This window comes from Pseudorasbora parva, chromosome 18, assembly GCF_024679245.1.
Source record: "Pseudorasbora parva isolate DD20220531a chromosome 18, ASM2467924v1, whole genome shotgun sequence".
Classification (NCBI taxonomy): domain Eukaryota; kingdom Metazoa; phylum Chordata; class Actinopteri; order Cypriniformes; family Gobionidae; genus Pseudorasbora; species Pseudorasbora parva.
In genome coordinates, this window is record NC_090189.1 from 30915103 (window position 1) to 30941857 (window position 26755).

General features: G+C 38.5%; 1 protein-coding gene across 7 annotated transcripts; it reads right to left on the reverse strand.

Moving 5' to 3' along the window:
- Positions 1-1019: 1019 nt before the first annotated feature.
- alg13 (ALG13 UDP-N-acetylglucosaminyltransferase subunit) lies at positions 1020-26724 on the reverse strand. Of its 7 annotated transcripts, none has more exons than XM_067422789.1 (25): positions 26468-26724; positions 26175-26258; positions 26023-26073; positions 25816-25862; positions 24767-24839; positions 22979-23060; positions 22676-22838; positions 21587-21656; positions 21403-21511; positions 17590-17654; positions 17346-17446; positions 17153-17268; positions 13415-13459; positions 13216-13312; positions 11488-11598; positions 9293-9434; positions 8130-8274; positions 5391-5426; positions 5222-5280; positions 4855-4926; positions 4587-4770; positions 4383-4478; positions 4259-4299; positions 1901-2084; positions 1022-1770 (listed from the first exon to the last, which is right to left on the reverse strand). In XM_067422789.1, exons 1-25 carry the CDS (start codon positions 26585-26587, stop codon positions 1490-1492), a joined length of 2574 nt encoding a protein of 857 aa, XP_067278890.1. In that variant the 5' UTR covers positions 26588-26724; the 3' UTR covers positions 1022-1489. The 7 variants fall into 7 exon arrangements, with proteins under 7 accessions (XP_067278886.1, XP_067278885.1, XP_067278884.1 ...); XM_067422788.1 differs by having other exon boundaries at positions 11488-11601; XM_067422787.1 differs by having other exon boundaries at positions 1023-1770; positions 9293-9437.
- Between the last annotated feature and the right edge of the window lie 31 nt (positions 26725-26755).

Here is a 26755-nt window from a genome sequence, read left to right on the forward strand (position 1 = left end):
AAATGTTATTTAACAGTGATAAAACTAAGGAAGTGATCAAAGAAAGCTCCCTTTGCAATCGTTGCAGGAGTGCGTGCTAAAGCTGTCAATCAAACAGCGAGAGTTTATCAGTGACGCATTAATCAGTGACTCCCGTTTTAGTCAACGAATCAAATTTCTCTGTTAGTTATCATAAAAGTAATCGTTAGTGTACTTTTCTGTCTGTTAGAGGTCGCCTATTCAAAACAAAGGCGTAGTTTGATGTTTGAGCTCAGAATCTTGGGACATGTGGTCTTCACCTCACAGCCGGTGGAAAAGAATCGGGATAGGACCTGGGCAGAAATCAACTTCATAGATGCGATTATTAACATTACTGTACTGGAGCGGAGCAGAGCAGGACTAAGTGTGGGAGCCGAGCAAGGCCGCTGGAGTGATTGTTAAGATTAACACGCCTCACCAGCAGTGGGACTTTTATTATGCCACAGTTGCCGGGACCATTTCCGCTTTTCCGGTCATGAGTGAGGTAACGCAGTTCCTATTCATCATATTAGATACATTTGAGTGTGTTGAAAATTATATGACGTTACTCTGTGCATTCGCTCAGCGGCTTCTGTGACACTTGTTGCACACTGCAGTAAAAGTAAAGCGTTTCTGCAAAATAAAACCGGAAACTGAGGGTAACACAGATATGATGCAATTGACAGGCAACTCCCTCACATGTCCTGTTTCCTTGGTTAAAATAGCAATTTTCTCATGATTTAGAAATAGGGGGGGAAATGTGGAATATTGTAAGTACTCAATTGAATAAAATATGATATGACTTTGATATCATGCACCGGATCGATCTGCACAGTGCCGCTTCAAGTCAGAAACACCTAGTCTAATACGTTGATTTGCAACATTTCTTTGTCAGGATTAAAATGTTAAAAAACAGCATTCATTTGAAATAGACTTATCTAACAATGTACATTTTTATTTATTTCAAAATAAAAGTAGTGTACAGTAGTGCAGCAGTGTGCATGTAAATTTATTTTCTTTTATTTTCAATTCAGCTTGGAATCTTAAAATGGATTTGGAAACAACTTGATTTGGTTTCTTTTTTTATTTATTTGTGCAGCTACAATAAGTGATTTTTTTACATAGAAAAAACAACAGACAATGGTTTCCTAAGGTTTGAACTCCTGGTGTGTTGCTAAACGACTACATTCTGGAAGCGTGCAAACATTTGTAAAAACAAATGAGAAGTGAATTCTAATTACAATTAGAATCGAGTCATTTTTTAAAATCCACAAATAATTGAGGGGGAGGGAAATATATGCTTATTAAATCAGAGTGAAATGTTACTTTGGGAGAGAACGTGCGGGGTGGTAAAAGCACATCTCTGTCCTGCCTTTATATTCATGTACCGAGTAACACTGCAGGATCCCTGAATAACCATACGTCTGTGAAAACTATATAGAACTAACAAATGAACAACATAAACAAGAACATTTCTGCTGGTAAACAATACTTAGACAAACTGTGAGTGTGGCAGATGGGTGGGGTGGGTCTGGGTGATGTAGTTGACGGGGGAGTGAGAGGAAGAGGGGCAGTATGTGGCGTGGTGGATGCGGGGATGAGGACCAGCACCGTGAGTCCAGGGCGTGAGGTAGTGATATGTTGTGGAAAGCACGGGCACATAGGGCTCATAGCTGGGGTGAAGGGGCGGCTGGCCGCACTGCTCCTGCACCAGGGGGTAGAACACCGTGCCGGGGACCACCGTGGGAGGGGTTTCCATAGACAGAGAGGTGCCTGAGGAGAGGAGGGCATGGGTGTGAGTGTACAGTGCAGAACAGAGTAGACTTTTTGACAAGCTCAAGGTGGATGTGCCAGCTGAGTGCGTGGAGGTTTGTGGTGGTAGCAATAGAGGAGGGATGCTGACCGTTGCTGGGCATGTCTCCTTGTGGATGGGGGCATGTGCGGACAGGATCAGGGTAGGCCTGGGGAACTGTGTGGTCAGCAGTAGGAATGCCGCTCGAGTACTGCTGGAACTGAGTGTCTGCGGCTGGCTGCTGATACACCTGCTGCATGTGCATCATAGATTGCCAGTAACTCTGCTGATACCACTGGAAGAAATACAAAAATACTGGTATGCCACATATAAAGCAATTAAAAGTGCATACAGTGAGGAAAATAAGTATTTGAACACCCTGCTATTTTGCAAGTTTTTCCACTTAGAACTCATGGAGGGTTCTAAAATTGTCACCGTAGGTGCATGTACACTGTGAAATATTTCAGGTCTTTTATTGTTTTAATACTGATGATTTTGGCATACAGCTCATGAAAACCCAAAATTTCTATCTAAATTTTTTTAGCATATTTCATCCGACCAATAAAAGAAAAGTGTTTTTAATAGAAAAAAAAGTCAACCTTCAAATAATTATGTTCAGTTATGCACTCAATACTTGGTCGGGAATCCTTTTGCAGAAATGACTGCTTCAATGCGGCGTGGCATGGAGGCGATCAGCCTGTGGCACTGCTGAGGTGTTATGGAGGCCCAGGATGCTTCGATAGCGGCCTTAAGCTCATCCAGAGTGTTGGGTCTTGCGTCTCTCAACTTTCTCGTCACAATATCCCACAGATCCTCTATGGGGTTTAGTTCAGGAGAGTTGGCAGGCCAATTGAGCACAGTAAGACCATGGTCAGTAAACCATTTACCAGTGGTTTTGGCACTGTGAGCAGGTGCCAGGTCGTGCTGAAAAACGAAATCTTCATCTCCATAAAGCTTTTCAGCAGATGGAAGCATGAAGTGCTCCAAAGTCACTGATAGCTAGCTGCATTGACCCTGCCCTTGATAAAACACAGTGGACCAACACCAGCAGCTGACATGACACCCCAGACCATCACTGACTGTGGGTACTTGACACTGGACTTCAGGCATTTTGGCATTTCCTTCTCCCCAGTCTTCCTCCAGACTCTGGCACCTTGATTTCCGAATGACATGCAAAATTTGCTTTCATCCGAAAAAAGTACTTTGGACCACTGAGCAACAGTCCAGTGCTGCTTCTCTGTAGCCCAAAAGTGGCTTGACCTGGGGGATGCGGCACCTGTAGCCCATTTCCCGCACACGCCTGTGCACGGTGGCTCTGGATGTTTCTACTCCAGACTCAGTCCACTGCTTCCACAGATCCCCCAAGATCTGGAATCGGTCCTTCTCCACAATCCTCCTCAGGGTCCGGTCACCTCTTCTCATTGTGCAGCGTTTTTTGCCACACTTTTTCCTTCCCACAGACTTCCCACTGAGGTGCCTTGATACAGCACTCTGGAAACAGCCTATTCACTCAGAAATTTCTTTCTGTGTCTTACCCTCTCGCTTGAGGGTGTCAATGATGGCCTTCTGGACAGCAGTCAGGTCGGCAGTCTTACCCATGATTGCAGTTTTGAGTAATGAACCAGGCTGGGAGTTTTTAAAAGCCTCGGGAATCTTTTGCAGGTGTTTAGAGTTAATTAGTTGATTCAAATGATTGGTTAATAGCTCGTTTAGAGAACTTTTTCATGATATGCTAATTTTTTGAGACAGGAATTTTGGGTTTTCCTGAGCTGTATGCCAAATTCATCAGTATTAAAACAATAAAATACCTGAAATATTTCAGTTGGTGTGCAATGAATCTAAAATATAGGAAAGTTAAATTTTTATCATTACATTATGAAAAATAATGAACTTTATCACAATATGCTATTTTTTTTTAAAGGACCTAGGTGTGTGTGTCTGTGTGTGTGTGTGTGTGTGTGTGTGTGTGTGTGTGTGTGTGTGTGTGTGTGTGTGCGTATGTATGTATGTATGTATGTATATATGTATATATATATATAACACTTTGTACTGTACTGAAACATTGTTCATGACAATAAAATATGCATTACAATAATTTAAGCTTTATATGTCCTTGTCCCTAAAATAGATTAATAATTGATTTAAATGAATTAAATTCAAAATGTTAAACTTGAAGTATATTGTGACCTCAGAAGACTTTTTTGTGTGAGGTTTGCCGTTTTTGGGTGAAGTTTGCCTTTAAGGCATAAGAACGAACTGCATTTAAAAGTTACTAAATGGTTGCCTTTCATCACTAGACTTTTATCATGCTGCTTTTGTTTTATAAAAGCCACGTGTTACTCATTTTGAAATGTGTTACTCACCAAAGGATCCTAAAACCTTGCATCATTTATAGTACGGGATATTGCATAAGCTATATAAATCTCTAGTGGTGACAATGTGAAGATAAAACCAAAAAAGCCCACTTACCTGAACCCCCAGATTGTAATAGTACTGGAGTACTTTATAATCTGAGGAGGGAAAAAATAAAAAGCTAAATACAACAACAACAAAATATGCAGGTTAATCAGACAAGTAGGTGGTTCCCTCTAACCTCTTGGAAGGTCACTGCCATTGGGGTCATAAGAGTAGGGTGGAGGAGGTGCCAGGGCGACCGGCTCTCCCAGCTCATTCACAAACCAGGGAACTGCTTGAGTGGTCGTCGTGGAAAAAATACAGAGGAAGAGTGTATTCATTCATCATCTTTGCTAACCTTTTCTATTGTAATTCCTCTGTTATAAAATAAAGAACTGTATACCAGGCCTGCCCAGAACATTATAAGGTGGCGGCTGTCCCGGGGTTAGGATGCTATTGGGCTGCAGGGGGTTTGGAGGGGTCTGAGAGCTCCCGGTGGATGAAGAGGAAGAGTTTGAAGTGAAGATTGCAGCCGGGGCAGAGTTGATTTGTTGAGAAGAGGAAAGGACAGATGACTTCACTACCACCTGAAAAGATTCAGCACATGTCCCATCCGAAGAGGATGAACACAAATGTGTAACAATTTTATGAAAACCATGAACAATGCATGCCTGTTGTGAGTAACTGTAGGTGGCGACACCCTCTTGTGGTGACCCGGCACGAGAACTTCCTTCTTGAATGGTCTGCAAAACACATTATAATCTCTATTTAAGATGCTCTCATTTTGAGTTTTATGTTAATCAGATTAACCATTATATCAGGCCACATTTTTTATAACATTTTTGCACAGAAGCAATCCAATGACTAAATCCCATTTTCAATATTCTCAAATGAAGGGGGAAAAGTTGGATTAGGAGAGATTGTGAAGAGCTGTGAGAGCACATCTGCACCATGTTCTCCCACTGGAACTCATGTCAGCCACAGTATTAGCATTTTGATGGACATCTTTGACAAATGAAGACGTCTAGAAGACAGTACCAGGTTGGCGGTAGCCTCTGCCGCTGCTGCATACACCGATGGATTCTGATATCCTCCCTCTGCAATACAGAAGTATGATGCTTTTTTACATAAATCAATGCATACAGGATATAATAAAAAGAGCATAATGATTACATTTTACTAAAAGTGGAGCCGTTAATGAACTAACCTGCGGCAGAGTAGAGGTACTCCTCAGAGTATTCACCTAGTCAAGAAAAAGTTAACATTTACCACCAATTTATCATAACACATATGGGCTATGTTAAAGCCTAGTGAGCTGCTAATCAAGACAGCACTTTTTGGTATCATAGGAATAATTCCAAATCAAAGGCTCTTTCAAACTGTAGCTAGTTTTAACTACTTTTTTGTGCACTTCCACAGAAGAAAGCTTCAGTAGTCAAATCATTACCAACATTATATGTACCAAAAGTACATGACAAGATCAAATGCAGGCGTGAGTTTAGATTTCATCAGATACAAGTATACAGGGGCAGAGTGGGACCCATTTTCAGCCCGGGAGCCCAAGACCCAGCATCTCCTCAACATGCATACATTCCTTCAACGCAAGTCACTTTGGATAAAAGTGTTTGCCAAATGCATAAATGTAACGTTACATATACTACTATAGTCACTATAAGTTATCTTGAGTCACTATGTTCTGTGTGCTCGTTTGTCTAGAAAAAAAATATCTGTTTATTTGGCACATTTGACCCCGTCATCCTCCAACGCCTTTATTTTTTTTAACTTGGCTTTCTCAGCTCCCCCTGGCAACTTCTTACAATCCATTTTATCCTTCCATGATTAGCTTATTCTCTCCACAGCATTAAATTACAATTTTGTTTTGTTTCTCCAACGAGCAACGAGCTGAGTACACCAACGCGCTAGAGTTTAGAGAGTGGGAGAGAGAAAGAGAGAGAGAGCGCTCTGACAACAGAAAGCGGCATTTTTTTAATGCACGGTCTGATGATCATGCGCTGCTTTAAATTGAAATCTAGTGTAATTAACGGCACTAATTAAATAATACTTGAGGTAAAGAATTATATAAATACTGTTCGGTTTATCACACAAACCAATCGTTTCTCGTCTTAAGACATCAATGTGTCGTCACGAGCCGCTGTGTTAAATATGGATTCGTATGTCTTTTTTTTTTACACTCATAGTGGTTCTCATAGAAATACACCCCATTGACATGCATTATACAAGCAATGGTTGGAGTAAAAAAAAAAAAAAATCTTCATTTGTGTTCTACTGAAGAAACAAACACACCTACATCTTGGATGCTCAGGGGGTAAGCAGATATAAATCTAATTTCACTTTAATACTATACATATATACAATAATATTGTAAATTATAGGGGTATGAAAATATCTTGTGATATTAAAATGCTGAGATGAAACAAACGTTTCATCGTGATATAAGCATAACCGAGATAAGTCAATGGCAAAGCCTTTTATAGCGCTTGCATTATATCGTTCGGTCTTTTACTGCATATGATAATTCATATTCAGGAAGTAGATCTTTTGTGACAATCATAAGATTAGTGTAGGGCTGTCATTATTCCTTGATTAAATACCGGGCAAAATGCAATACTGAATGACACATGAAAATCCATGAACCACATTTTTAGATTGTTTTCTAAGGCTGCATGACACTAAAATAATTTCAAACTCATAATATAGCATATTTAGCATGGATTTAATGTTCCCACTCAAGAAATTACAGTGACTGTAGCATTTATATTGTAAAGAAGTGGCCAGATATTAAAGACTAAATGGACACTTAAATTAAATGTTGTTTGGCCAATATTAAACAAGGATTTTATCATGCTGTAAAGTGTAACCACAACAAATCACCAGGCTGTTACAGACCCTGCTGGCATATGTTATACAGACATCCCAACCTGCAAAAAGTCATTTCAGGGAGGTATGCCGGACCCATAATTGCGCACAAGGTCTCTCCCTCCCCCTCCAGCTCTGTCTCGCATGCGCGCTCTTGTTTGCTTGCTCTAGATTCCGGGAGATTTTAACGAATTTGCGGGCATCATGGAGATAGCGCATATTGATAGCGGATCAATATGCGGGAGACTTGGGATGCCTGTGTTATAATACATAACATAACAGGATTATGTTTATATTATGTATATTATGCATTTTAATAGTTTTTCAATAAAACCATAAAGTCACTTGCTTTTGATACTTTATGTAAACCAGTTATTATACATGTATTTTAAGCCATTTTAAAGGGTATTCACTTTGGATTTTTTGGGGGGTAATAAAAAAACCCCACCTATTACTCAATTGTCAAAATAATTGACTAATTAATTGATTAGTAAAATCATTGTTAGTGACAACCATATACTAGTTATATAATATATCTATACTTATATATAGATAAGTAAAATGCACCTGAATTGTTTTGCATTTTGTGACTTTCAGTAGAATAATAGACTACTATTCACTCATATTTTTCATTCTAGTCATCTTGTGAGCTAGCTAACTGTATCGTCATACCTCTAGTAAATAATCCAGCATCTGTACTGATTGATACTCCAATCTAGTAGGTGGCTGGTTGCCACCCATCATATGAAAAAGCAGTATGTAGCTACTACTGCCACAAAAAATCTGATGTCAAAGACAAATGAAAGTGAGTCACTAACCGCACCTGAAAAAGTTAGCTTGCCAGCGTTTTGGATTTTGTAAAAAAAAAAAAAAATGGTGTTATAAACTCACTTTGCCTCCCTACACTCTTATTTTGAATGTACTGTAAGCTCCAAAAAGGACATGGTGATGAAAAAAAAGATTAAAAAAAAAACTATAACCAGGTTGTCAGTGAGTCAGCTCATTTGACACAGGCATGGTGAGATATTCAGAAGCAAACCACTCTACACTGGCAAGGTTTTGGCTGTACCTTGGTCCCCAGCATTACTCCTCTCATCAAGGTCCTCCTCTGATGATGTCATGGGCTGTTTGCCTGAGGGAGGGATAGGACTGGGAACTCTTGGCACCCAGTAAGCAGTGGCGCCTGGAACCATGGGGCTGGAGACAGCTTGACCCTTCAGTTAAACACAGAGACGGACAAAATGGTGATTTTAACATAGATGAAGGGTCACACCAAGGACATTAACTGTAAAGTTTTATGATCATTCTAATTCTACAATAGTGCAATCCACACCACAACTATAATGATAAATGACACAGAGGAACTAGATAAATGACACAGGGGAACTATATAATTTGATTCATTTTCATAATATTCTTTTCCCCCAGATGATGAATGATTAAAACAAACAAACAGCCAATCATTTGACTAAGAAGGTCAAGCATTTAAAGTGTCAGAGTGCGCTTAAAATAAACAAAAGTGCACTGGTGCGAGCGCTAATACAGTGGGTACGGAAAGTATTCAGAGCCCCTTTAATGTTTCACTCTGTTATATTATAGCCATTTGCTAAAATCATTTAAGTACATTTTTATTCTCATTAAAGTACACACAGTACCCCATATTGACAGAAAAATACAGAATTGTTGACATTTTTGCAGATTTATTGAAAAGAAAAACTGAAATGTCACATGGTCCTAAGTATTCAGACCCTGTGCTGTGACACTCATATTTAACTTGGTTCTGTTCATTTCTTCTGTTCATTCTTCTGAGATGGTTCTACACCTTCATTTAAGTCCAGCTGTGTTTGATTATACTGATTGGACTTGATTGGAGAGGATCTGCAAGGAGGAATGGCAGATGATCCCCAAATCAAGGTGTGAAAAACTTGCGTCTTTCCCAAAAAGACTCATGGCTGTATTAGATCAAAAGGGCTCTTGTACTAAATACTGAGCAAAGGGTCTGAAGGACCATGTGATATTTCAGGTTCTTTTTTTTATCTGCAAAAATGTCAACAATTGTTTTTCTGTCAATATGGGGTGCTGTGTGTACAAAAAATGTTTACTTAAATATAACAATATAACAGTGAAAAATGTAAGGGGGTCTGAATATTTTCCATACACACTGTATATTATTATAGGTGTGAATGATCCTAAAGCTCCCAATTGTTACTTAAGTAGAAATAGGTCACTCACGGGTATTGGTGAGAAGGCGCTCTCATCAGTCTCCTCAATCTCATAGAAGGTGATACTTCCCTCCATGTCTTGGGTTTCCTCTCCTGGCTCAGGTACACAACTCAGGCACTCTTTATTCAGAGAGTGCATCTGCCGTCGACTCCTTCTATACATACACAATTTGAACTCACTTTGCTAGCAGGTGAATTAAAGGATGATTTCGAAGTGAATAAAAAGGAGACAAAAGGATGCAGCTTAATTTTCTTGTGATATTGAAAATTATTCTATTGAGTAAAGTGTACTGACAAGTAGGGGTGTCGGGATATTGATACCAGTATTGACAATAGTGATATTTAAAACATGAAACACCGATATTGTGTTAATTAATGGAGTAACAATATACCAGTATTGGCAATAACCATAATATTTCAAATGAACAGTACACATATTCAACAAAAAAAGACACCTAATCCAGCACCAGTACCTGGTAAACATCCCAAAGTACAATAGGTGGTGGTATTGCGCTTAACACCGCCATCCATCATAAAGAAGACGCGGCGCTTACAGCTGCTACTGCTGTGCAAAATCATGCTTCTTTTTGGAGATTTCGCCACTATACAGAGAGTAAGTTGCAATTATTTGTTCAGTCCTGATGGGAAATGTTACATTAACCCATTAAGTGCGGACTCATTTCTGTTTTTTTTTTCTTTTATTTACATCTTTTGGGGCTCAATTGGATAAACACGTATGGATTATCGCAAGTTCACTTCAAAAATATTTATTTCTTATTTGCTGTATAAAATAGGGTAATGTGAGAATTAGGGACCACTAATCTCTGCCATGTAATGAGTTTCATTTATAATATATGAGGGCTGGGCGATAAATCGATTAATTCAAATTTTTAGTTTACATCGTTTTTTTGTGAATGAAAATCGGTTTTGCCGACGCTCCCCTCTGGGCTCCCGTAAAGGCTCAGCCCTCCCCGCGCGTTTGCCACAGAGATACACAAACAACAAGGATAGCGCCTAACAACATATAGTGTCATTCGTAATTGGTTCAGTTTTTCACAGAACAGTTAACAATACTCCGCTGCAAATGCTCAATTTCTACGCACGTCCAATTAGCTGCGGACGCGCGAATGGATTCAAAATGTTCACGCATCAAACTAGACGCGATTTTGACGCTCAAGTCACGTTTGGTGTGAACGTAGCGTCAGGCAATTAAAGAAGGCACAGAAAGCCAGTATCTAAATTGTTGTAGGCACTGATGTGATTCATTGATAAAAAAATAAAAATAAAGAATTTGACCTTCAAAAAAAGGTTTGCATTTACAATTTAATTTCTCCCTTTGGGACAATGAACCACTCATCTTGCACATATGGGCATATACAAATTTGTCCAATAAAACACAACATTTTTCGACTGTCTCCGAAACCTGAAACATGCTGCCAGAATACATCACATGCTGTCCACTGAGATACCTTCATCAAATACATTTTTAGACATAGACATATCCCTTAGATGCCCATGATATCCCACTATCCTGTGAGTGTGGGTCCATGACAGTTGAGCTGAAGAAAAAATATGCCGTATGAAAGTTGCACCTGGTGGTTAGTTTGTGTATAAATTCATATTTTTGCCCAATTTTACCCAACTTTTTACTTTATTTCTAATTTCTTAAAGAATTTAGTATTGTAGTAATTAAAAGTTTGCTTGATTATCACAAATGCTCTTTCTGTTTTGTTGTAGATCATTAGACTGTTATGCTGCTTTAGAAGTAGTAAATTTTTGGGGGGGTACCCTTGTACACAAATGCTGCCTGATAAGTCATTGGTTTACTGGGTAGCAAGGCCAAATTCTTGAACGCTAACTTCGGCTGGATATTGGCCCACCAGAATATTACACCCCTGGATTATGTAAACACTCCAGAAACTAATTGCTTTTCATCGAAAAATGGTCTATGCAACAAGCTGTCAAATGGCAGGTTGTGAGGCAAACTAAAAAGGCTAATGAAAATTTCCATTTCAACAGGAAATGCTTTTAAACAATATAACTTTCAGAATCTATTTTTGGGGGAAACTGAAGAAAAACAATATTCATGCAGTTACACAATAGACTGTTATATTATATTAAAGAGAAATTATAGTTTGTCTCAATTATTTTATAGAATTATCAATTTTTGGATGAATTTACATGTTAAAGTGAATGCTTCCCTACCGTGACCTGAAAGAGTAGTTATCAAAACTCTGGTAGCAGCGCTTGCTAGGACTGGGATAATAGGCCATGTCTGGTCCAATAAGATGGTGTCGGTTCAGGAATCGGGCCGGACTTCTGACAAAAACAGATGTGTGGCAAATGAACCAAAAAAAAAAAAAAAAAAAAAAAAAAAAAACACAGATTCATGCAATGAGTAAGGACAGTACTAATGATACATACGGTATGGTTTGAACAGGGGTGCCCTCTCTTATACTTGGAGATCTACCATCCTGCAAAGTTCAGATCCAGTCCTGATCAAGCACGACTGAACCAGCCAATTAAGATTTTCAGGAAAAGGATTTTCTGGGGAGGGGGTTCTAATGCTATTAGTATTTCTGTGCCAATTACACTTCTTCTGTATTCAGATAAGTTTTGGGAAGTTTTTTTTTTTTTAGAGTATGGCCCTGTATGGACGTCATAAAGGCCAGAATTCCTTGCATGGCCACTTCTTCCTTATGAGCATGTGCACACATAAACCAGAGCAAGAGCAAGAGCACATCCATCAATGAGTTTTGTTCAGGTTATGAAAGCCGCCGGCAGTGCTGTCATTTTGTTTTCAACAATGTCATTAGAGTAGTGTGTTTTTGGTTGTAAGGGAAAGATAACCTTGTTCAGCTTCCCAAAACAGCTCGTTAGGGAAACAGTGAATGCGGTTTGTTTTTCTTGCAGCAACAGAGTTCTGCAAGTGTGTTTGTTTGTTCCTGGTCATAAATTCAAAATCACAGGCGGTGAGTGAAACAATTGTCTGCTTTGTTGGCAATTGGCGCGTAAGTTCATATGAATGTAAACACTAACTTATAGTGAATCAAATGTTATCCAGAGATAGGCTTGTTCGACTTCATACAGCGATGCGCAGAGCGATCGGCAGCTGACTTGAAGCAGTGGCACAAAATTTGGCACATGACTGTGACTTATGTCAACAAAGTACCACGAGAGCGATTCGAGACCAGCTGGAGATTCTACATAGCGGCTGCAGCAGGCTGCACAATCTCTGATGACGACACGGATTCACCACATGACAGCGATCACGTTTCGTGTTTTTTCTAAAAACTTCTGTTCCACTGATGCTCACAAATCATTTATTTATAACAGTAAAACCTCTTCATGTAGTCGTGATGTTATATTGTCATAAAAACTGATGAAAACCATAGGCTCCACTTCGTTGATAGTGTAGGTTTATGGTGAACTTCATTCTTATACAAAAAGATGCTTTATTAAGCAGTACATAAAGTACTCCTCCCTGCCTGTACACGGCTACTCTCACCGATCGGATGCATCCAGCCGCAGCCGATGTCAGACACACCTACTGCCATGATGTATTTTGTGTGTGTGTGTGTGTGGTGTGTGTGTGTGACTCTGTAGCTCTGCCCACTGCATGCCTCCACAAGCTCGGCTGTTTTTGGAAAGTATTGGTATAGTTTGTTTTTTTATAAATATGACAAAACTGAAAGACTCCTCGGAGATATGAAGGAGGCAATACTACTCTATAGGTACTCAAGATTAACATGAGATTGGCAGAAACTATGTGTGTTACTGTAAAATGTTTGTACAAAATGAGTAAAACAACAAACACAACCCCCCTCTCTTTAAGTGTGTTGGATCAGAATTCTGCAGGTAGGTAGATCTCCAGGAACAGGAGTGGGTTAGAAGATACTACAACAAATAAGGGGCCATAAAGAATGGTCTAACCTGGGTGGACCATACCCACGTGGTGGTCTAGGCGGAGGGTGAGGTCGGTAGTGTTCATAGGCCAGGCCTGCAGGAGGTGGAGGGGGACCGTGCACTCCTGGAGAATGGACAGGATGAATGTTTCCTGACCCAGGCTGCAGACGGGGAGGTAAACCAGGCTGAGGATGACTGTAAGACACTGCCATCAACATCTCCTTACCACGTGGCTTCTTGAAGAACCGTCGGCGTCCGCGCATCTCTGGGTCTTTAAAGAGGAAAACTTTCATACACCAAAATCTTTTTTTTTTAAATCTAACAATTTTACACCAAATCATTATAAAATGTAACAAGTCTCAATTCTCAAATCACAAGATAAATTAATAATTAACAAAATATGCTACTAGTATAAGTACATCCAACTTTACCCAGATACATACAGTACGTTTACATTAATCAGTATGTACTGTACAGCATCTGCTTGCCCAACATCCAAATTTACATGCATACATACTGTATGCTCATGCAAAGAATTACACACAATATAGAAATGGATTTTTTTTTAATCCAATTAATCAAACAAATAATCTGCCAACTATCTTGCCACAAAATGTATATAAAAATGCACAGCTCTAATCTGCTAAATTAGACTGTACATCATGAAGACATTAAGATATTATAAACATGTACACAATTTTCAGTAACGCTGCCTTGAAAATTGTGAAAAGCACTATATACGTGACTTGCTCTGTTGATGTGTCTTACTGGTAACTCATGTGCTGTAAAGTAACGACAGTGGTGTAAAGTTACAAATACTCTTGTTACTGTAATTGAGTAGTTTTTGTCAGAAATTGTAGTTTAAAAGCACTGTACTTTTACTTTAGTACATTAGGTACTTTTACTACGCTATTTTCCCTAAACCTGCTGTCGCTACATTATGTTTATTTTATTTTTTTCTTTCAACGTGATTGGTTATGACGACTGGGTCCTGTCACACCAATTTCACGCGTGTGACTCCTGTCAAATCAACCATAGTGACCAGTCTTGAGTGAGAGGCATGCGCGCTTTAAGAGGGTTGTTGCTAGTTAATGTGATGAGTGAAATCTTGAAATTGCCTTAAACAATTACTAAAAATTGACTGCAGAATATTACATTTTCTAATACATGCACAAATGGTACGTATTCTGTTAGCACTGAACAAGCTCATGGTGCCATCTGCTGGAAGCAATTTAGCTTGTTTGTTTACCAGGCTTAAGTGCATTAGGCATAAACCGATCGGCACTGCTAGATTTTTGTCCCTTACATCTATTTCATTTAACATGCAAACATATTAAACCTGCTTTCTGGCAGCTTATTGAAGTGCACATTTTAATGTGTTCTCACATGGTGATTTAAAATTGTAGTCTTTGTATATAGCAAATAACTTTCCTAAAAAATCAGATTTATATTTAAATCAGGTTTATTTTTTAATTGCAAGCAAAAATAATCACTGGTGAAAATAGTGTTACTCGACACTAATTTCTTAAGTGTATTCTTTTTACAGAGAAAACATCCATTGAAATTAAAGCAGTACATGAATACGTCTTGAAAATAAATAACTCTGCTTTAACAATTTTATGTAAAAATGTACATAAAATTATGCTTTTTAATTAACCACAAGAAAACCTCTACTTGGTTGTTATAAATGTTACCAGATTTTGGTTGCTTTTTCAAATATTACAAGGCTATATTCTTTGTGCTAGCAGTCAAAAAAAAAAAAAAGCTAGAAATATAGAGAAATATTGAAATACTGTTTGTGATCTCATGTTTTTTGTTTTGTTCTTACTGAGAATCATCCGTAAAAGAGTAAGCTACATTTTTAATTTGCAGGGTATAAGTTAGAATAACATTCATATCATAATACTGACTACCATCGAGTACTTTTAAAAGTGCTATTATTTACTTCTAGTTTGAGTAGTATTTAGTAGTGTTGTAGTACTCGAGACCGGTCGGTCTTGGTCTTGAGACCAGTCTCAAGAATTTTTTTTGAAGGTCTTGGTCTTGTTTCGGTCTCAGCCGCATTTGATGCTTTTTCAGTACTCTTTCCACCACTGGTAATAGACCTATATAAACAGTATGCTAAGCCAATATTTGGCCATTTTGTCTGTTATACTTTTTGAAATAACATTTTATTTATAAATTATATAATTATTACAGGTCCTTCTAAAAAAATTAGCATATTGTGATAAAAGTTAATTATTTTCCATAATGTAATGATACAAATTAAACTTTCATATATTTTAGATTCATTTCAGACCAACTGAAATATTTCAGGTCTTTTATTGTTTTAATACTGATGATTTTGGCATACAGCTCATGAAAACCCAAAATTCCTATCTAAAAAAAAAATAGCATATTTCATCTGTCCAATAAGAGAAAAGTGTTTTTAATACAAAAAAAGTCAACCTTCAAATAATTATGTTCAGTTAAGCACTCAATACTTGGTCGGGAATCCTTTTGCAGAAATGACTGCTTCAATGCGGTGTGGCATGGAGGCGATCAGCCTGTGGCACTGCTGAGGTGTTATGGAGGCCCAGGATGCTTCGATAGCGGCCTTAAGCTCATCCAGAGTGTTGGGTCTTGCTTCTCTCAACTTTCTCTTCACAATATCCCACAGATTCTCTATGGGGTTCAGGTCAGGAGAGTTGGCAGGCCAATTGAGCACAGTAAGACCATGGTCAGTAAACCATTTACCAGTGGTTTTGACACTGTGAGCAGGTGCCAGGTCGTGCTGAAAAAAGAAATCATCTCCATAAAGCTTTTCAGCAGATGGAAGCATGAAGTTCTCCAAAATCTCCTGATAGCTAGCTGCATTGACCCTGCCCTTGATAAAACACAGTGGACCAACACCAGCAGCTGACATGGCACCCCAGACCATCACTGACTGTGGGTACTTGACACTGGACTTCAGGCATTTTGGCATTTCCTTCTCCCCAGTCTTCCTCCAGACTCTAGCACCTTGATTTCCGAATGACATGCAAAATTTGCTTACATCCGGAAAAAAAAGTACTTTGGACCACTGAGCAACAGTCCAGTGCTGCTTCTCTGTAGCCCAAAAGTGGCTTGACCTGGGGAATGCGGCACCTGTAGCCCATTTCCTGCACACGCCTGTGCACGGTGGCTCTGGATGTTTCTACTCCAGACTCAGTCCACTGCTTCCGCAGGTCCCCCAAGGTCTGGAATCAGTCCTTCTCCACAATCTTCCTCAGGGTCCGGTCACCTCTTCTCGTTGTGCAGCGTTTTTGCCACACTTTTTCCTTCCCACAGACTTCCCACTGAGGTGCCTTGATACAGCACTCTGGGAACAGCCTATTTGTTCAGAAATGCATTTCTGTGTCTGACCCTCTCGCTTGAGGGTGTCAATGATGGCCTTCTGGACAGCAGTCAGGTCGGCAGTCTTACCCATGATTGCGGTTTTGAGTAATGAACCAGGCTGGGAGTTTTTAAAAGCCTCAGGAATCTTTTGCAGGTGTTTAGAGTTAATTAGTTGATTCAGATGAGTAGGTTAATAGCTCGTTTAGAGAACCTTTTAATGATATGCTAATTTTTTGAGATAGGAATTTTGGGTTTTCATGAGCTGTATGCCAAAATCATCAGTAATTAAACAATAAAAGACCTGTAATATTTCAGTTGTTGTGCAATGAATCTATAATATATGAAAGTTTAATTTTAATCATTACATCCTGGAAAATAATGAACTGTCACAATATGCTAATTGTTTTAGAAGGACCTGTATATGCAGTTTTAAGATTAACACCATTACATATTCACATAAATAATAGGAAAATTCTGTAAATTGACAATTTTATATACATAAGATCAAATGCTTAAAATAAGAAGTCACCAACTGAATGAAAAAAAAGAAAAAAAAACTCAAGGACTGTATATATTCCAACACAAATGAATTTGAAAAGAGTCAGACCTAGTTCTCCACTGTACTGCTCTGGATGGTTGTAGGAGTTTCCCTTTCTACTCGGTGTGATGTTCCAGGCTGGCACAGGGTTCACCGGCTTCAGATTGCTCAAGGAAACTAGGTGCCTAGATGAATTAAAGAAGTTGTTAAAAGATTCTCAGAGACATTTGCCTGTGAGAAAGCACAGATTGCCAAAGCTTACTTTTCTGCGAGCTCCTCAATGAACACTGTCACTGCAGTGGTGTGACTCCCTACTTCTTGAATGAAAGCATTGTAGTACTTCCCTTTTGGATCCAAGCGGACCTGGGTGAAGAAAAACATGAGTCTGATGTGGGCTGTGGGGAAATAAATTATTATTGAAAAGTAAATATCCAATGAAGTGCGACAATGGCACTCCAATGTACAATAATGTCAACACTTAAACCTGATGAAAGGTTTGGTCCCACCTGACACTTATCTCCTAAAAAGTACTGTCTGCCAGCAAACACCATGTAATCAGTCTTCTGTAGCTCTATAACAAAGGATTATCACAAAGCACATCACAATAATAACACGCACATATTAAAAAAAAAAGGAAGACCTCTGAACATACTGCATGTTAGAGATGGCATCAATTGGCAAAGTTACATGTGGTCTTATTCTCAAGGATATTTGGGGTAAATCCTAAAACATGGATATCTAGGTCATTTCATAAAAAGTTAATTATACAGGTCCTTCTAAAAAAATTAGCATATTGTGATAAAGTTCATTATTTTCAATAATGTAATGATAAAAAATAAACTTTCATATATTTTAGATTCATTGCACACCAACTGAAATATTTCAGGTCTTTTCTTGTTTTAATACTGATGATTTTGGCATACAGCTCATGAAAACCCAAAAAAAATTCCTATCTCAAAATTAGCATATCATGAAAAGGTTCTTTAAACGAGCTATTAACCTAATCATCTGAATCAACTAATTAACTCTAAACACCTGCAAAAGATTCCCGAGGCTTTAAAAAAATCCCAGCCTGGTTAATTACTCAAAACCGCAATCATGGGTAAGACTGCCGACCCGACCCTGTCCAGAAGGCCATCATTGACACCCTCAAGCGAGAGGGTAAGACACAGAAAGAAATTTCTGAATGAATAGGCTGTTCCCAGAGTGCTGTATCAAGGCACCTCAGTGGGAAGTCTGTGGGAAGGAAAAAGTGTGGCAAAAAACGCTGCACAACAAGAAGGTGACCAGACCCAGAGAAAGATTGTGGAGAAGGACCGATTCCAGACCTTGGGGGACCTGCGGAAGCAGTGGACTGAGTCTGGAGTAGAAACATCCAGAGCCACCGTGCACAGGCGTGTGCAGGAAATGGGCTACAGGTGCCGCATTCCCCAGGTCAAGCCAATTTTGGGCTACAGAGAAGCAGCAATGGACTGTTGCTCAGTGGTCCAAAGTACTTTTTTTTCCGGATGAAAGCAAATTTTGCATGTCATTCGGAAATCAAGGTGCTAGAGTCTGGAGGAAGACTGGGGAGAAGGAAATGCCAAAATGCCTGAAGCCCAGTGTCAAGTACCCACAGTCAGTGATGGTCTGGGGTGCCATGTCAGCTGCTGGTGTTGGTCCACTGTGTTTTATCAAGGGCAGGGTCAATGCAGCTAGCTATCAGGAGATTTTGGAGCACTTCATGCTTCCATCTGCTGAAAAGCTTTATGGAGATGATTTCCATTTTTAGCACGACCTTGCACCTGCTCACAGTGCCAAAACCACTGGTAAATGGTTTACTGACCATGGTATTACTGTGCTCAATTGGCCTGCCAACTCTCCTGACCTGAACCCCATAGAGAATCTGTGGGATATTGTGAAGAGAAAGTTGAGAGACGCAAGACCCAACACTCGATGAGCTTAAGGCCGCTATCGAAGCATCCTGGGCCTCCATAACACCTCAGCAGTGCCACAGGCTGATCGACTCCATGCCACGCCGCATTGAAGCAGTCATTTCTGTAAAAGGATTCCCGACCAAGTATTGAGTGCATAACTGAACATAATTATTTGAAGGTTGACTTTTTGTATTAAAAACACTTTTCTTTTATTGGTTGGATGAAATATGCTAATTTTTTTTGAGATAGGAATTTGGGGTTTTCATGAGCTGTATGCCAAAATCATCAGTATTAAAACAATAAAAGACCTGAAATATTTCAGTTGGTCTGAAATGAATCTAAAATATATGAAAGTTTAATTTGTATCATTACATTATGGAAAATAATGAACTTTATCACAATATGCTAATTTTTTGAGAAAGACCTGTACATTTGTATGAAATCTTTTCAGCACAATCCACAATCATAACAGCATGAGTTACATTCAGTAAAAGTTATTACTATGATATTTAAATCCTTTACAGGAGAGTAACAATTCCTTAATGTTTTAATGTATTTATTCATTTTAAATCAGAAGTGCTTTCTATTAAGTGAGGGTTCAACATGGAAATCATAACTAATTTAGTATAATAATAATAATAATAATAATAGCAATAACAATAACATGTTACATTTATTTAGAACTTCTCTGGGTACTCAAAGCACTTTAAATATACAGTAGAGATCTAAATTAGAGAACAACATAACTTTTCCTAAATTTCAAGGTCACTGCTCAGTCCATTTTTTAAATTATCCTAACAGGAGCAGAAGGGCAGTTTTTTTAAAGCATATTTCACAAGTTAAATATATATTCTGAAGTACAGTATATACAACTTAAATAAGACAATTGAAAAGTAATGCTGGTCAAAATTAGAGAACACTTTCAGATACCTTCAAGCTTTGGGTGTTAATCTGGCACTTCCACTAATTTCCGTAATAATCTGGCAAACCCTATTTAACTTGAAGCAAACTTTCCAATTTTCACTGACTTTGCAAGATGACAAGCCACTCTAAGGTGACTGAAACCCTACGACACCAGGATGTCCAGATGAAGGCCAAAGAGATGACCCTTTCAGCTTTTGCAAAAGAAGTTGGTAATTTCAAATCTGTAATTTCTGCAATATTGAAGCTTTACAAAGACACTAATTCATTCAAGTACCCAAAAAGGTACGCAAGACCAATGCACGAGAGGACAGGACAATGCAGACTTTCAGTGTGGAATCGGTTTAACACTGCAGCTGGAATTACTCACCATTTCAGAGCTGAACACAGTAAGGATCTGTCTCGCCATACAGTGTCTTGTCATTTAAGAGAATTCAGACTGAATGCTCACTCTGCAGTGACCAAGCCTCTCATCAGCAGAAAGAATCAAAAGGCTAGACTAACCTTTGCTGAGGAGCATGTTGTGTGAACAGAGGAGAACTGGTCCAAAGTTCATTTTAGTGATGAATGCAAGTTTAATTTATTTGTGTCTGATGGGAAACATTATGTTCGGCAGCAAACTGGGGAAAGATTGAACCCAAAGTGGCCAAAGAAGTCAGTGAAAGATGGATGAGGAAGTGGCATGGTTTTGGGAATGTTTCTGCAGCAGGAGTTGGGCCTGTTATACATCTACATGGCAGAACCTCAGAACCTGTTTATCAGAACCTCCTTCGGCAACATGTGGTTCCTTCACTGAGCATCTCCCAATCAGCCCACAATTTTTATGCAAGACAATGCCCCCTATCACACTGCAAAACGGGTAAAGCAGTTCCTTGAAGGTGAGAACATTGTAATAATGAAATGGCCAGCCAGTCTAATCGAAACCCTATTGAAAATCTATGTAAAATCATTGGGGACAAAGTTATGTCCAAGAAACCCACTACAGTTACCGAACTGTGGAAGAGACTGGAAAAAGAGTGGACCAAGATCACACCGAAGCAGTGTGAGTATCTAGTGATGTCCTGTGGCCACAGATGTGCTGAGCTCATTGAAAGCAAGGACCTCTGTACTTCCTAGTAATTTTTGACTGCTGTAAGCATCACATTTTAGTTGTAATATTTTTTTTGTGCTGCATTGATAATTGTTCTCTAGTTTTGATCACTGTGTTTTTGACAAAATAAAGGTTTTTGTTGAAGTACCTTGGTATTTTGTAAAACATGCTAGCAGAACAATGGTATACCCACAGCTAATCATCCTTCAAATTTCAAGCAATGAATATCAACAATATTTCTGAAAAAAATCTAATGTTTCTAAATTGTTCTCTAATTTTGATCTCCACTGTAGAAGGGGGAAATCTCCTCTACCACCACCAATGTGCAGTACCATCTTAATAGTAGAAGTCATTAATGCTCTTAAAATTCAACTGCAGTAATGTAAACCGACCTTTGCGGCTGTCTTGCCACACGTCAAATTCTACGTTGCGGTACAGCTCAGGCTCTAAAGCCTTTAGTACCTTGTACGGCAGAACCAGTTTTCCTGACCCCTCTGTGGCCTAGAACAGAGAGTGTATGTCAAGTGCTGATGAATACAAATACATCTTAATCTTTTAAAACACGGTCTTATCCACCTTCTGGTCCTCGGCTCCAGCTCGGGTTTTGTCTTCCGAGCGACAATGGCCACCCGACTCCCATTCTTCTCTGAAACAAGTCAAAATTCATGCAAAGCACATAAACTGACACTCACTATAAGAATCCACTACTTTTCCTTTGGATTGAATTTTGGTGAACGACATTGTACAGCAGTTGTTTTGTATGCTTTCTGTTTTGACAGCCTTGTTAAATAGTAATGTCAGTTTGTAAATACTGCAGATTGAGTCTACATTTTCACTTGCTTTTAGTACTTTATATTCATGTGTTACTCGCAGCAACAACTCCACCTCACTGTCGGCCCATTTAAAAAAACTCAGTGCCTTTTCTCGACATTGCCGAAAATTTTCAAAGAGTAAATAAACGAGTAGCGGAAATGACGCAAGTCGAAGCGTCTTGGATTTGCTCATGCGCAGTAAGGGGATGTAAGCGTTTTCAGACGTTTCAGTGTAGATGAACATTTTTTGGAAAACGATTGAAAATAGTGTGGTGATAGTGTGGACGCGGAGTGTTTTTAGACGAAAACTCTTTTATTTTTAAATTTATCCGGATTAGTGTAGATGTAGCCTGAGTGCATCAGAAGGGCTGCAGCTTTTGCATAGTTTATGCTTTCGGTTTAATAATGAATTAAAAGTTAGCAAACTGCCAGCTCCAGTAGTAATGAAAAGATTTAGTCATGGAAACTATGTAAAACCCTTAATTAATTTATTAATGATTCAAAAAAGGAATTTATATCTGTAAGATATTACACTGTACCCATATTGGACCAGCAGTTTGGAAAACTGATGGATAATTCAGCTGCAGGACCATCTTCAGGTCAGACGTGCGAATTAATTCGGCGTTATGGGTGTTCGCTATCTGTACATCAGTTGTACACTTATTGTGGTGCATTATGGAATTTAATAAGTGCACCTGATAATAATGTCCACTGTGGTTTCAGACCCCACTACAAATGGCTGTTCCCTCAAATAGTGCCCTGTTTAAGGGTATAGACAGCGGTGATTTCAAACACAAACAGAGAGAAAGATGAAGGAGGACAGAGACAGCCTTAAATGTGCCACAAAAAAAACCTCTGAGGGCGGTCTTCTGGGGTATCATAGCCAGCGTCCTCACTGCACATAGAGTGGCTGTTTCTGTATCGTCGTCCTCCTCCTTTGAATCCCTCCAGCGCCACCTGCAGTTCTTCTTCCTCGACTCCCAGAACACGAGAGTATAATAGTTCATACAGCAAGGCTGAAAAAATGAAAGTGCCACATGCAACATTTCACTACTGTGGGAAAATTACAATCCAATCTAGAACAAAATGTTCACCATTTGCGCTTGTTCATGATGTATTACACGCAGGATATTGTCTTGATGAAGTGCTAACTCACCCTGACATACTGCAGCATCCATTGGATAGTTCTTGGGGTAAACAACATCATAGTGGCCATTGTTTGAGCAACACAGCAAAATCTGTAGGGTGGAATTCAAGATGATAAATGTGCTGGGAACCATAATGAATCCTGCAGAAATTATGCAGTACTTCAATCAATAAAGCAATGCTTAAAAAAAAAGTGTTATCTTATTTCTTCACATTTCAAAGGAAGACCATCTGGTGGATGGAAGCAGAACAGAAGAATCTTTGTGAATACTGCCATCCAAAATTTGATCTCAGCCTCAAACATCCCACCCTTTGATACATATTCCTCTGGTTTCACAGACAAGGCTTAAGTCTTGTCCCAGACTAAAATGCAAGTTTGAGCCATTTTAACTGAAAACAACTTGCACTGGCATCTCTTAAAATACATTAATGCAATTGTGTGTCATGATGCATACCAGTAATGTTTTTTTTAAAAGGCATGTTAATAAAAGCTGCTTAAAGTTAGTTAAGTTTAGTTAAGGTTAAGTTTAGTTAAGGTTAGTTCACCCAAAAATGAAATTTAATTTAATGACTCAAATTAATGACTCATCCTAATGTCGTTCCACACCCGTAAGACCTCCGTTCATCTTCGGAACACAGTTGAAGATATTTTATATTTAGTCAGAGAGAGTATCCAAGTTATGAATTAGCGCATTGATTCATGACTCGGATCACACATCAAACTGCTGAAATCACGTGACATTGGCGATCCGAATCAATACGCTGAATCTTTGTTTGAGGATTGAAAAAAAAAACCAGAAGAGAAGACAATGCTGAATAAAGTTGTAGTTTGTTATTTTTAGACCAAAATAACAAAAACTATGACTTTATTCAGATTTACTAATAATTTGTCTTCAAAAATATTTGTCTTCTCTTCCGGGTTGGTTTTTTATACCCTTTCTGGACATGGACAGTATAGTGTGCATACACTTGCATAAGCTCTCGGACTAAATAAAATTTCTTAAATTGTGTTCTGAAGATGAACGGAGATCTTACGAGTGTGGAACGACATTAGGGTGAGTCATGACATCAATTTAATTTTTGGGTGAACTAACCCTTTAAATGCCCTAATTGAACACACGCATGCAACAGCCAATACCAAGAATAAATGAATAATGTATAAAAATAATCCTGCCGTAGAAATCGAAAGTGCAGCATTTTACATTTTCGTTTATATTTTTTGCATACAAAAAGTATTCCTGTCGCTTCAAAAAATTAAGGTTGAACCACTGGAGTCACATGGACTATTTTAATGGTGTCTACTACCTTTCTGGACCTTCAAAGTGTTAATTACATTGCTGTTTATGGAGGGGTCAGAGAGCTCTCGGATTTCATCAAAAATATCTTAAAGTTCACTTTAAAATGAAAACCGTCATCCTTTACTCACCCTCAAGTTGTTTCAAACCTGTATGAATTTCTTTCTTCAGCTGAACACAAGGGAAGATATTTTGAAGAATGTCAGTAACCAAACAGTTAACTGGAGCAATTGACTTCCATGGTATTTTTTTTTTCCTAGTATGGAAGTCAATGGCTCCAGTTAACTGTTTAATTACTGACATTCTTCAAAATATCATCCCGTGTGTTCAGCTGAAGAAAGAAATTCATACAGGTTTGAAACAACTTGAGGGTGAGCGTGAGTCTTCCCTTTAATTTGTTTTCTGAAGATGAACAAAGGTCTTATGGGTTTAGAATGACAGGAGGACTGAACTTGAATTAGAACTCTGAATGTGAACAAATAGAGAGTTTAAACATTCCTTACCTTAGGCAAATTGTCTTCCTCTGCAATCTCAGTAGGTGGTTTACCTGGATACCTATAAATGACAAAGCACCGCCTGTGCCGAAAATAACTCATGAGAATTTGGGCCCAACACATTTTAAATGAAATTACATTTAAACTGATTCAAACAGGTATGGTTCAGATGTATCGCAAAATATAAAAAAGGATTAATTTATTTTATTGTATTCTAGAGCCATTTCATGGGGTTTCTTCCATGGAACACAAAAAGTGAATTTTAGAACACCCTCTTTTCAATATAAAGTGAGTGGCTGAATCCAAATCCCCCTCCCCACATAAACTCTCAATCAGTATTCCCTATGTTAGTCCACTAATACAGTTCACTTAAAGGAGTGAATGAAAAGAGTGAGCGAATTCAGACAACCATCAAGTGTACATCGGCTGTAACCTTGTCATTGCAGTGTAATGTGATTTACATCCACTATGGTTTCAGACACCTCTACAAATGACTGTCCTCTCAAACAATGCCTTATTTAAGGGTATAGGGGCGATTTTGGATTTAGCCAGTGAATGAGGACTAGGACTATAAGGCTCCAAAATACTGATCTCTTAAAAGAAGTCAACACAACTTGAGCACTTCATTCCACATCTTCTGAAGTCATATGATAACTTTTGAGTAAGGAACAAACCAAAAACAATTATTCACTAAAAATATTCATAGTGCCACTGACTTGGGTAATGATGCACTTCTATTCCATTGTAGAGCTTCGGTGGATAGGAAGATTAACAGTTTAACAATTGTGGTCCGTTCATCACAAAACTATCACATGAATTATGGACAAATTTTGTGTCATTTTGGAGACTCTTAACATATTGAAGAGAGGCGCTATAGAGTATCATTTTATCTTTATGTAGCCTAACACTGGGTTTGAAACAACATGAAAGGAAGTAGATGTAGCTTTTCTTTTTTGGGTGAACTACTTTAAAAAAATGAATCAAAGAGAATATAGAAAGTTGTGTTTTACAACAACAAAAAAGGATCTGGATTAAGAAAAAACAGATGCAAAACATACCTGTACACTAAAGATAGTGCTTTTATTTCCACTTGTCCTGTGGTTTCCTGTAAATTTTAGGACATAACAAGAGAGTACAATACATCTGTATGCAAGTTATTTCAGTTTTTGACAGTAAACAACTGCCCAATCATTATACTACAACAAATAAAACACATAATATGCAAACGTTAATATTTTGTGAAGATGAAAAACCCTAAAACAAACCGTGGGATCTTCCAAGCGTTCCAAATACTTCTCAAAAGATCCTTGAACGAACTGAAACACACGGTAACACAATAAGACAACATGTTAAAAATGTTTAAAATTGAATGACAGTTTGTACAAAGGTTTTGTTGAAGTAGTTTGAATTCACTCACAGGTTCAAAATTACATCTGTTTGCCCTCATGAAGTTGACACACTGTTTTCTTATTCTTTGATGGTAATTCTGGGAGTAGTAAAGCTTATAACAAAATAAAAACATAAGTTCAGCAGCATATTGTCAAAAAACCTAAACAGGTGAGAGGTAAAAATCATACAAATGTCATTCAACTAGGCTATTTGTTTCAACAACATACACGGTTGTCAATAATTTATACTTTCACGGTTTTTGAATGTGACACAAATAAAGTACAGTTTGAAATTATTTTACGGTACATTTATTTAAATTACCTGCTCAGAAACAGCTCGAAACAGACAGGACGCGTCTCTCGCCATCATTTTTCGGTAGAGCCCGATGCTGGCCAGATACTCGTCCATGTTTACAAAATATTTCTTCAAGGGTTTCTGCATCTTCAAGAAATCATAAATAAAAAACAATACATATACAGAGCTTCACGGCTTTCCGACTAAAAACGAAAAAACAGCGAAGGTCGAAAGTTTCCTTTCGGCTTGAGAAAGAAACAGGTGCTGCAAATGAAGCCTGATTGCAGCGCATCACTGTTGTTTGGCGCGAGATTT